A 12404-nucleotide genomic window follows, 5' to 3' on the forward strand; every position below is an offset into this window, starting at 1 on the left:
AAAAAGACAAAAAGCAGACGTGCGCGCGTAATTGGACCAAAGATTACATATAACTTAACTCCAATAGCGTGTCCCGTTACATTATGTCCCTGACGAAGAGGAAACATTTACAAAAGGGTCACGTTTCGATATATACCTTTTTAACGTTAATATATATGTAGATATTAGATCAGCATTTTTGTATATTGTTAAATCGGAAATATGCAAAGAAGCTATGAAATAAAAATTGGTCAACAAGGACAGAACAGTTAAAGTGGCTGTATAACTAGCTTCTATAATTATGATATACATCTTTTAGGTGAGGAGCCAAAAGTATTCCTAAAACGATTTTATAACTTCTTGTCTCTTAAAGATAGGTAAAAAGTTAATACATAAGAAGTTGTTACTAAAATCTCTTATTCCTTACGATATCCAAAGACAGAATATAAATTACAACCTTTGCAGAGCGATACCCTAGGGACGACAGAGATTTCGGTCGTTACTGAGTTGCTATGGGGTGTTTCTCTACTGGCGTTTCATTTATTTCTACTCAAGAAAAACGGAATCCCTACCATTCGCAGAAAAACGGCAAAATTGAAAATGGTGCAAGGTCGGTTTGATCGTGTCTATTCAAAAGAAAAATGCTGTTGGTTGTAAAGAGGTTATTGGTCTACTGAGGGGCATTTTTCAGAGATAGACTGTATATTCATATGTGTTAGATTATGACATTTCTTCATTTCTGACAGTCAACGTTTAATGATTTAAATTATAAAAAATGATTTTCAATTACAATGAATTTATGTTGATATTGTGATTGTGCTGCAACATATTCTGGTTTATAAAGTAATTTATATTTCTGCACGTTTGTAATGTCGCTTTTTATTGCCTAATCGTTATATTATTTGTTATAAAAGATTTTGAACCAGATCTGCTAGCAGTCTATGTAAGTCTATAATCATGTCACTCTTGACAAATATATTTTGTGCTCTTTAACGCACATTTGACATTCTTAATGCAAATTATCACTAATTTAAGCATTTCTTTACTTCTATGTATAATCATTATTTAGTAAAATTGAGAAAACTTGACTGGTTGTCTTTAATCTTTTTATTAAAGTTTTCAAAAGAACAATTGTCACACGTTGTTAATGTTCACGGCTAGTATTTATTTACGTAGATAGCCGTGTATAGTTTGATTTGTTTCAGGGTTATGTCTCAAATCACGGTTTTTTCATTGGTCAGTGCACATTCTGTGTCATGCAGTTTCTGACAAATCAGATATTTAAAATCCGACTTTGTGCTATAACCTTTGAAGACACATTTTGATATCTTATTCACTATGTTTTGTTGCAAGAAATAATTCGGCATTGTTAAATGTAATATATACTTATCAAAATAACAATTTTTTAAGGACTTTGAGTTGGTAAGGACTTGGCCGAAACATGTATTTTGTTGTATCAGCACATTGTACTTAAGTGTCCAAGCTCTTGTAAAATCCAGGAGAGGATATACTGATCAATACATAAACAAGTTGCAAACCAAAGACTCAAATTTTTCTCGTTCTTTGTCTTCCATCAAATATAAAGATCTATTCTTGAGAAAAGATGTAGCGGAAAGATCTAATACTAGTATTACTTAACGCAAGAAAAAAACACACAACCAGTTGTAACAATATTTATATCTTTATTTACTATAAAATAATACTGCTCGGTACAACAAATAATAAATAAAGCGTTTGTTTAATACTAAAATATATAGTGTTTAACAACAGATTTACCCTATTCTGACATTTGAAATATTTCCTAATACTGATGATGCGACTAAAGTGAAGTATAATTGTACATACATAATTTATAAATTAATGTTTTTTATAAAAAAAAAATTGAAGTAAAACGTCACATTTTATGTGAATTTACAACATATCTTTCTCTCTAAAAATTCCAAATGTACACTAACCATCTACATACATATATTCCATATCATTATTATTTTACAATTTTTCCAGATAATCTCCAACGCAGTGATCTCCCCTTTTCAGAACAATATGCCAAGGGAAGTAATCACTGTGATGATTAAAAAGAAGCCTACAGGCAATAAGTTTATACAGCAATATTTATACAGTATTTTTTGTCTTGAAGGTTAATTCTAATATAATTTATATAGGTTACCCTAGCATGCGTTTCATAATACAGACATGACGAAAAAAATAATTAAAAACGCTTTCAAAAACAGTGTGCTATTCAGAAATAGTGTATCGAAATAAATTATTTCAAACAATCTTATTCCTAAAAAAAAATTAAGTAAAATAAATGAAATCTTCGTTGTAAAAAAAAACGTGTAGAATCGATATTGCCGAAAATACAGTTTTCAGTTATTTGATTTATAATATCCATTAAAATAAGACCTGGTCATAAAGTTCTGTTTACATAGAGTCTTAACATATTCAGAAGAAAAAAATGCATTTCCAATTTCTGCTTCTTTATCTCTTTAACTGACGTAAATCATAATTAAACTATTATGAAAAGATAGCGCAATTTCTTATACACATACATTTAGAATAAAAAGAATGTTTAAGATAAAATTTAGTATACAAACACCTTGAGCAATGCTAAGTTTTTAAGACCAGAAACTAAGATAGAAACCACAAACAAGAATGTTTACAAATAGTACTAATTTTTTACGAATACGTATATGAAAGAAAATGAACACACACAAATTTGATTGCAGCACGCAAATGACAAAAAAATGGAATCGAGGCTGACTGTAGAGGGCGCTAGTGGAGCTTAAAGAGTCGGTTGGTCAGGTGCATATCATCAACGTATCTGTAAATAAAAAACAAATTTTGATTTGTTTAGATTTATCTCATATATCTTAATGAATAAAATTTGTAGGAAACGCTTTGCTTCTTCTTGAAGCAATTGCATACTACTGTTTAGGTATTCATTAAAAGTGATTAAATGGGTAAAGCATGACAGTTTCAATAATATCAAAACTTAATATCTCAAGATCTAAGTTCGATTTTTTTTATCTCAATAATTGCTAGTAATTCAATGCGAATGTTTATAGACTGTTTATAAAGTAAAAAGGAGGTACACTGTATTACGTTTTCAATGCCAATATCGGTCATGTGCTTCATTATTTCTTTACATAATTTACCTTCAATATATAACTACAATCTTTCCAAGAGGCCTGAATATACATGTTTATTACCCTTCCAGATTTTTTCCGCCTTTTTGATTGGATATTGATCACCCGAAAGAAATTGATATAACCGAGCCAGACGGGTAATATACACACTAAATTTCCCCGTTGGGTACCCAACGTTGTAAACAACATGCGCTGAGGTGATGCGCGTACGGTTCGATTTTACGCGGTGTAAAATTCCGATTTAAAAGCACTTTCTAACTGTCAAATGATAAATATTTACCAAAGTAGAGTAATGATACATATTACCATCAGTATCGAAAACAAACATGACCTTGTGAAAGCTTGATATTAATTACAAAAAAGTGCGTTCAATAGACTACTCCTTTTCTCTTGTTTACATTCGTTAGGTACGGGAAAAATATGTCATGTATTTATGTGACGTCATGTTGTGACGAAGAGGTACCCTATAAGGGAATCTTATTTCGATGTTTCATTTGAAACAGCAATGATTTTTTAAAAAGTCGTCTAAACTCGGCAGGGGAAGGGTAGTAAAATTATTATTTTGGTTTTGGAGTGATATATGTGGATATATTACCTGCCAAGATAAAATATCACCCTCGCCTAACGGCTCGGGTGATATAAAATCTTAACAGGTAATATATCCACATATATCACTCCAAAACCAAAATAACATATAATATATTTAGACATCACATAAAACAAACAAACAAGAAAACAAACAAACAAGAAAACAAATAAACAAACAAATAAACAAACAAGAAAACAAACTATCAAGTATATCATGCTTGTACTTAACTTTATAATATTTTGAACGTTACTGGTGTCTTTTCTTCTTTTTTTAATTATTATAAATATGTAAGTCGGAAATTAGAGAAAAAAGATACATTATAGACGGTGGTCATTCACACATGTTCGACGGTATTTATATTCATTGGTACAGGTTTTACTATATGCTCGGTCAGACCTAGAGAATATATTTGTTAAAAAAAAGTAGACCGTCTTAACTACAGTATACAATTAAAATAGAATATAAATGTTAGTTGATTACATTAACAAATATTTCAGTGTTCACACGCGGTGAGAAGATATATTAGCCGCGACACGACAAAACCAACATAATGCGTTTGCGACCAGCATGGATCCAGACCAGCCTGCGCATCCGCGCAGTCTGATCAGGATCCATGCTGTTCGCTTATCAACCCTATTACAAGTAGAGAATCTGATAGCGAACAGCATGGATCCTGATCAGACTGCGCGGATGCTCAGGTTGGTCTGGATCCATGCTGGTCGCAAACGCACTACGTTGGTTTTGTCGTGACGCGGCTCATATATACGTTTAATCAATCGTTTTATAAGATCTATGACCATTTATTACATGTTCTGCTCATGAATTATGTATATATAACAAGAGGTTATCTTAAATCCCCCGACAATCTGTTCACGATAATGTTAAAGACATTATTTGTACATTGATAACAACTAGATATACTACAGAAGTTCAATATGCAATAATCAATGTGTTTACATGTATGACAGACATTTTGTTAACAATACAAATAAAGATAGTATTTTAAATGGTTAAAAATTTGGTTAAGTAAACAATACTCCATGACACATTCATATTTAAGACTATTTAAACGAAAGGTCTTTTTAAAATTTAAACTGTTGATAAAATGACATATAATTGATATATTTAGTCGTATTTTGTATAATATTATATACATGTAGTTTATTCTCTGTAATACATTTTATACAGAGCTTTTAGTTTCTTTTTTTTTCTCAAAATGATGGATAAGGGTATGTTAAACTGTCGTGTCTGTTATTTAAGACACCTTTTATCTTTAAAAATCAACCAACAAACAAAATAACAATTAGTGGTATTCTTTGAGTAAAGATTTAATTATAGTCATAAAATGAACAAGTAAAGAAAAAGTGCAACTGTAATAAAAATATCTTTTATTTCTTATCTTACATGCTTCAAAGGGAAATGATGTTATATTTCCCACAGAAATAAAAAAAGTACAATCTACAGGATTGAACTCAATTGAGAATGCTATATTGAAAACCCGAATTGCCTTATACTCGTGGTTTTCATTTGGTATGTGCTTGTAAAAAGCAGGTCATTTTAAACTGAAAATGTTATAGAAAAACAGAAATGAAAAATGCGTTACCTGGTCATAGGGCTGTTCACTAACGGAAATCTTTTGGCCGGTCTATCAATACATAATGGAGGCAGGGAGTAACTGGTTCCCCAGCTTGGGGGATTAATTTTTCTGACACTTCCTTCAGAGGGGAGCATTTGTCGAAGAGTTGAGTAATCCTCACATCTGGTCGACTGATGAGATCTGTAGATTAAAGCCGAGGTGCTTCTCTCAAAACTTCTAAGTGGAGGGTCTCCGGCTGGCATCCAGTGACGCTCTGGCACGGGCAATTGCCTTGGCGCCAAGAGCTTGTGGCGAGGAACTGGAGCGCTTAAGCGTAAGTCGGTTGGAGCATATCTTTTAGTTATCCAAACAGTTTCAACTTCCGGAGCCTCCTGTTCTCCATCTAAAATTTCTTTTTCGCGTTGTTCTAAATCCTGCACATATTTACTATACGCATGTTTGTAAGCGCCAAACGCTCCCATACTGAGCGCCGCCATTTTGCCACTGTTGAGTTGTTATGGGCGACGTCTGTATCGTTGAACGCTCTCGCAGATTGTGACATAACGTCACAGTATTTATAACGCTTAAGTGCAGGTTTAAAGAATATCGAACCTTTAAAATCGATTTATTTAAACAAACTGTAGGGAAAATAGCATTTAAATCGTATCAAATTCTAATTTCACGCACTTACAATAGCGGAGATCGATATTAAAAGCGATCGTTTAAATATTTACAATAACGCTTAGCCACTTTATATGTATGCATTGTGTACATAATAAGTAATTTATTATTTAAAAAATCGAAACAATTACTATCAGGAGGTATGCAACTAAAAAACAAAAACATTTTTGTTATATTAAATATTTAATTTTTTTTTTAATTCATGCTTTTATCATTTTAAAATTGCTTTAAAAACAATTTAAACCGGAGTTGAATAAGAGAAATAGTAACGAACTTGGCGACGAATTTACAAAATTATTTCTCTGAAAATTTGTGTGTTTTTTTAATCTTTTTTATTTGTCAAAAAGTTATTAACACTAATTAAGCGCTCGGTAGTTTATTTATGTAGTTTGCCCAATTCTGTCAATTAAATTATACTTTAGACACCTTAATTCAACAAAACTGCTTCCAATATACAGCTTTAAAAATCCATTAGATCTATTATCCGCTACGTTTTTTGTATTGTTTTGTAAAACAGAGAAAAAAAAGACACATTTTTTTTTAAAGATTCATGTTAATTTTAAATACAGCGGAAATTTGGAGGGATATGTTAAGCAACAGTAACTGAAACGAAAATGTTTTCATTGATTTTTGTATAAACGTTTCACGTTGTTTACTGTCCCACGGATTTATATTAAAATCCGTGACTGTTATAAATATAAATGTTCATGTCTATATATGAGCGTACATAGTGGTTATGATTTTAATATACATATACATTGTAGATAACTATTTTTATTTGGTCAGACCTAATTTATCACAAATATATACATATGTCTATAACGTAGGTACTTTTAATACCATTAAATGTAAATACTTTATCCACGTACACTTAACTTATGATAGACTTGAAGTTAGGTCATTATTGAAGTAAGACTTAAACATAGTGACACGTTTTATCGACCATTTAACTTTACCACTTGTCTCATTGGTAAACTTGAATCTTATATCTTACAGCGATCGTAAGGCCCCGGTGGCGCAATCGGTTAGCGCGCCGTACTTATAGACAGTACTATGATATGCGGAGGCTGTGAGTTCGAGCCTCACCCGGGGCACTTCTTTTGTAGTGCTTATTTAATTCAAATTACACGTCTTCGATCACCTACAAAATGACTCAGTGATGACTAATACCACCGGAAATAGTAACAGATATTCGTATTTTTCGACTTTTACTTCAACTTTACTGACTTTTCCGGATGTATGATACACTGCAGAATATTTGAAAAATTGTCTTAGTCTTCTGTAGCCAAATTTCGAAAACATTCCAAAGTATTCCAATTTTGTTCTTCAAAACCTATCTCCAGTTAGCCCCGGTGGCGCAATCGGTTAGCGCGCCGTACTTATAGACAGTACTATGATATGCGGAGGCTGTGAGTTCCAGCCTCACCCGGGGCACTTATTTTGTAGTGCTTGTTTATTTCTAATATTACGTCCTCAATAACCTGCAAAATGACTCAGTGATGAGTCTGATGACTAATACTCCTTGTAATTGTAATAAATATATATGTTTTTTACTTTCATTTACATTGCTAAATATTTACTGATATTTCCGGATGTATGATATACTGCAGAATATTCTTAGTATTCTGAGACATTCCAAAATATTCGAATTTTGTTCTCCAAGACCTACTTACAGTTAGCCCCGGTGGCGCAATCGGTTAGCGCGCCGTACTTATAGACAGTACTATGATATGCGGAGGCTGTGAGTTCGAGCCTCACCCGGTGCACTATTTTAGTTCTTTAAGATTTGTTTGCCTAAAACATAATATTATTGCTCTCATTTTTGTGGTAGAATGATCTATAGGTGTAGTATTTGTGTCTAGTAAAACTGTAAAGTAGCTTAAACTAATTTTATCAAATAATATGCTTCCCAATTCCTCTGAAAAGTTAATGTAAAAGTAGTCGTAGATCAATTTATACATATGCTGATAGGGTCTGTAACTTTATTCTATAAAGAAAAACAAAGATTCATTGTTTATCATTTCTATTTATCATTCCAAAATTATCAAACCTCTCAAAATAGACGTACATGTAGTTATTTATACCCCAGGTCCTTCCGCGCAAGGTACCTAGTAATAGAAAGAGCATCGAAACACGAGGCTATCTGATCAGATTGCTGAGTGTTTTGATGTTCTTTCTCTTTTGTATCGTAGCCAACATAAAAACACGTTCCCTGATAAAACCCCAGAAAAAGTAACCACTGAACGTCTGAATATGATATTTCTATCGCCTTCTCTTTCTCTGCCGTCACAATAAGTAAACCCCAGCAAAAATGAGCCAATCAATGGGCATGCTCTGGAGTGTGGGTAACTAATACCTGCACTCCAGTTAACGCGCACTGTGCATGTATATGTATACGATTTAACTCTGCCACATTTTCAACAGAAAGGTCCCCAAACTATGATACAATTTATAATTAGAGATCATATGAGGATATAAAACCATCAAATTTTATGTTTTGCCTGAAACACGTAGAATATTTGTATCTAAAGTAGAAATATTTGAAATAATGATAAACCGAATGGCGCCTGCGCGAATCCATCGCTAGATCCACTGAAAACATCATTGATAAGGAGCATTTTATCTGGAAAGACGTTAAAGATTTCAGTTCTTAATTGGCAAAAGATACCAAAGTGAAATAGTCTAATTGTGTAACACAGATATTACGGAGGCTTAGAGTAATCACAAGTCTTCAATCAAAGGAGGACTCTTATGCACAGGTTCTTTTAGTCATCAAACACTGCAATATCTTCAGTTTTGAAGAGCGTTTAACGCTCAAAACAGCATTACTGGCATGCGAGCAGTTCCCGTACAGAAGCAGTACCCGTATTTTTCATTTAAACGCTTGATTTTTACATGCATTCTTCAAAAATTCATTTCAAATCAAGCAGATACATAAACGAGACAAAATGTAAGTGTCAGTTCGGCAGTACGTATAAAAAGTCTCATTTTAAATCACTTTCACCTGTGCCTTGTCAAAACGTGACCTTGTTTTATTTGGGGGATTCCGTCCTTGCGCGCATGCGCAAACATACTTACACATGAGGCATGTTAAAGGGTTTTCCACTAATACCACCTGGTTACAGATAAGAAGGCAATGTGATAAAAACATGTTTCATTATCAGAATTTTGACCAATATTAAAATCCGGGTAATAGAGGGTAATAGATACCAGCGTTTAGTCTACGCTCTATTTCCTGAATTACATTTATTTATCTCTTAGAAAATGGTCTGTTCAACAATTATAATTGAAAAATAGGTCCGATATAATAAAATTGTATTATTATAATGGGTTTAATTTTATGTACGGGAACTACTTCTCTTCATACAAAATAATGGATAATTTCGGTACCCCATATGAGGCCTCATAACTAAGGGTTATTCTATGTTAAGAACATGATGGAATTTCCATGATTTGTGTGACGAGCCGAATATTGATGTATAACATTCAAATTTTGGTGAGTGAGCGTAATAAAAAATAATGTTTAAGTAACTACGATTTTTGTACGGGAACTGCTCGCATGCCAGTATGGGACTGAATTGTATTATCAATAAAAGTCATTTTTTTAAAGCTTGTACATTTCATATATCACTACTGTCTGCACCGACAGCCGGTATTTGATTCTTTTTCTTGCATATTACATATCAATTATTTTCAGAACAGAAATTACGAAGACTGATATTTTCATTACGCACCTTTTTCTTATAGTAGCGTATGAACTTACATCTGCATTCATAATGGTTAAGTGACGTCATCCTAAGAACGCAATTCATTCATAAAAGGCGCGCGTCAATGACGTCATTTAAAGCACGCGACTTGTCTTACGTGGGGGATGTAAGACTATAAGAATCTTACACCGGCTGCCGGTACAGACCGGAATATCTAACTCGAGGGTAACTGTTTACAGCGGTAACGCCGCTCTGCCGAGTTTCCGCTAAACAGTTACCCGAGAGCTAGATATTCACGTCTGTACCAACAGTCGGTGTTTGATTCTTTTTCTTGCATATTACATGTCAATTATTTTCGGATCAGAAATTATCAAAACTGATATTTTCATTACGCACTTTTTTCTTATAGTAGCGTATGAACATACAACTTCATTCATAATGGACAAATGACGTCATCCTAAGAACGCGATTCATTCATTAAAGGCGCGCGTCAATGACGTCATTTAACGCACGCGACTTGTCTTACATGGGGGTGTAAGACAGAGTTTTTTCTAGCACCGGTGTAAACTGTAGATAATCCTGTCTGAGATGCAAGAAATAGAGGATATTTGTTTAGTTCAGTGTAAGATCGGAATTTCTTGCATCTCAGACAGGATTATCTACCGTTTACACCGGTGCTAGAAAACTCTGTCTTACACCCCCCCCCCCATGTAAGACAATTCGTGCTTTAAATGATGTCATTGACGCGCGCCTTTTATGAATGAATCGCGTTCTTAGGATGACGTCATTTGCCGTTATGAATGAAGTTGTATGTTCATACGCTACTATAAGAAAAAAGTGCGTAATGAAAATATCAGTTTTGATAATTTCTGATCCGAAAATAATTGACATGTAATATGCAAGAAAAAGAATCAAACACCGGCTGTTGGTTCAGACGGGAATATCTAGCTCTCGGGTAACTGTTTAGCGGAAACTCGGCAGAGCCTCGTTACCGCCGTAAACAGTTACCCTCGAGCTAGATATTCCGGTCTGTACCGGCAGCCGGTGTAAGATTCTTATAATATTTCACCGAGTGAGCACCAAAAGATATATTTCACGAGTGGCGCAGCCACGAGTGAAATATGAACTTTTGGTGTCCACAAGGTGAAATATATTTCAATCTTACACTAAACTAAACAAATTTTCTTTTTATTACATGCAAAGAAACGTTTTAAAAAGACATTTAACCTGATACTGAATGAAAAGCGCGCCAAATAATAATACAACGTGACGTCATTTACGACGTCACGTCATTAAGTTGGAACCCAGTACTGTGCACGCTGGTATTTCACTGAAACAACGTAAGGGGCTTAAATTCAAAACAGTGAAATTATCAAAGTGGTAATTTCAATGTTTCAAACCAGTTTTATATCACTGATATATTTCTATAAACCACCGAAAAGCATGTAATAAATGATTTTCTTTGCTCTAAGCTTTAAGTAATCATTACCGTTCATGAATAGGCTCAATCAAACCGAGCCTGCAACATTTTCAATTTTGTCTTGTTAGGCTTTCTTTAGGGGTTCTTATTTCTCTATTTTAGGGATAGCTTTTTTTCAAATATTCATAAAAATAACACGTACAATGTCGTATGTAATATTCAAGAAATTAAACACATTAGTACGGTTTAATTTTCATTTATATTTTAGTTTGACGAGTAGATCGAAAATCTCGCCCGTTTTGTCTTCAACAATCTTCATCCATCTTGTTACTGATCCATGGTGAGGTTGGGGGAAAATCCCGGGATCCGGGACGCCCGGGATCGTATTAGATATTGAGGGAAAACTAATAAACTATATTTGTGTTGATTATTGTCGTAATGAAAGGCGATTAAACGTTAAGTTTTTATTTTTTTATTGTATGTAATGAACGTTAAATTAATTTAACTTAGGATATAAATATATTTAGAGCTATTTATTAACAAACTTAAAATGCGGAAATCACAATACTTATAATTATATGCCTAATTAATTGGAAAAATTAAAGACTATATTCTTGAATTGGTCAAATCCCGGGATCCTATATGTTTTAATACGATCCCGGCTTTTCTGAAAACTATATTCTTGAACTGGTCAATTCCCGGGATCCCTATATGTTTTAATACGATCCCGGCTTATCTGAATTCCCGGGATCCCTCTATTTTTTAATACGATCCCGAAAATCGTGAAAAAATACATTATCTTTAAAGATTTTTATAACTACATGTACTACAAATCAAACTTATTCAGAAATCTCTACAAAACTGTCAAATGATGATGATAACAATAATAATAATAATGCACCGAGAGTAGGTGGTCAATTCCCGGGATTACTATATGTTTAATACGATCCCGGGTCCCGGGTTTTCTATATAGGCGATCCCGGGTTCCCCCCATCCGATGGTGACGTCTTTGAAGCATTAACCAATCAGGTTTCTTATGGCGGGAATTCGTCGTCCGAGCTACTGCAAACGTTGCACAACATTGCTCTCCTGTTTGAAGCAGATTGACATTCCTTCTACAATTCTTTCATAATAAGCAGTTCTTATGTTAAATAATTGATTATTATGACCCAATGAGGACTGGTGCAGTATTTATAACCACCATCTTAACAATATATCCTTGGTTATTAAAACATGGGCTAAATTGATGCTCAAACCAGAGGACACGCTACTATGGTAAATTTAAGACGGAACAAAAATTTAAATT

General features: G+C 33.6%; 1 protein-coding gene and 3 non-coding genes across 4 annotated transcripts; 3 read left to right on the forward strand and 1 right to left on the reverse strand.

The window, feature by feature from the left end:
* Window positions 1-1664: 1664 nt before the first annotated feature.
* LOC132727024 (uncharacterized) lies at window positions 1665-5857 on the reverse strand. The gene is made up of 2 exons (XM_060712438.1): window positions 5318-5857; window positions 1665-2800 (listed from the first exon to the last, which is right to left on the reverse strand). The coding sequence occupies exons 1-2, from the start codon at window positions 5785-5787 to the stop codon at window positions 2752-2754; spliced, it is 519 nt and encodes a 172-aa protein (XP_060568421.1). The 5' UTR covers window positions 5788-5857; the 3' UTR covers window positions 1665-2751.
* A 1120-nt stretch (window positions 5858-6977) lies between these two features.
* Window positions 6978-7065, forward strand: Trnai-uau (transfer RNA isoleucine (anticodon UAU)). Its single transcript is given in 2 exon segments — window positions 6978-7015; window positions 7030-7065. It is a non-coding gene; the product is annotated as a tRNA-Ile (tRNA).
* A 252-nt stretch (window positions 7066-7317) lies between these two features.
* Window positions 7318-7405, forward strand: Trnai-uau (transfer RNA isoleucine (anticodon UAU)). The gene is given in 2 exon segments: window positions 7318-7355; window positions 7370-7405. It is a non-coding gene; the product is annotated as a tRNA-Ile (tRNA).
* A 244-nt stretch (window positions 7406-7649) lies between these two features.
* On the forward strand, window positions 7650-7737 carry Trnai-uau (transfer RNA isoleucine (anticodon UAU)). The gene is given in 2 exon segments: window positions 7650-7687; window positions 7702-7737. It is a non-coding gene; the product is annotated as a tRNA-Ile (tRNA).
* Window positions 7738-12404: the final 4667 nt, after the last annotated feature.

The sequence above is a fragment of the Ruditapes philippinarum genome, unplaced genomic scaffold (assembly GCF_026571515.1).
Source record: "Ruditapes philippinarum isolate M1 unplaced genomic scaffold, ASM2657151v2 ctg681_1_1_1_1, whole genome shotgun sequence".
In the NCBI taxonomy this organism is placed as follows: Eukaryota; Metazoa; Mollusca; class Bivalvia; order Venerida; family Veneridae; genus Ruditapes; species Ruditapes philippinarum.

What these genes read in the sequence shown, in the direction of transcription:
- LOC132727024 (XM_060712438.1), bottom strand. Translation starts at nt 5,787, where the DNA reads ATGGCGGCGCTCAGTATGGGAGCGTTTGGCGCTTACAAACATGCGTAT. An exon ending in GTGAACAGCCCTATGACCAG is followed by an intron (nt 2,801 to 5,317) that starts GTAACGCATTTT and finishes TTTTATTTACAG; the next exon opens with ATACGTTGATGATATGCACC.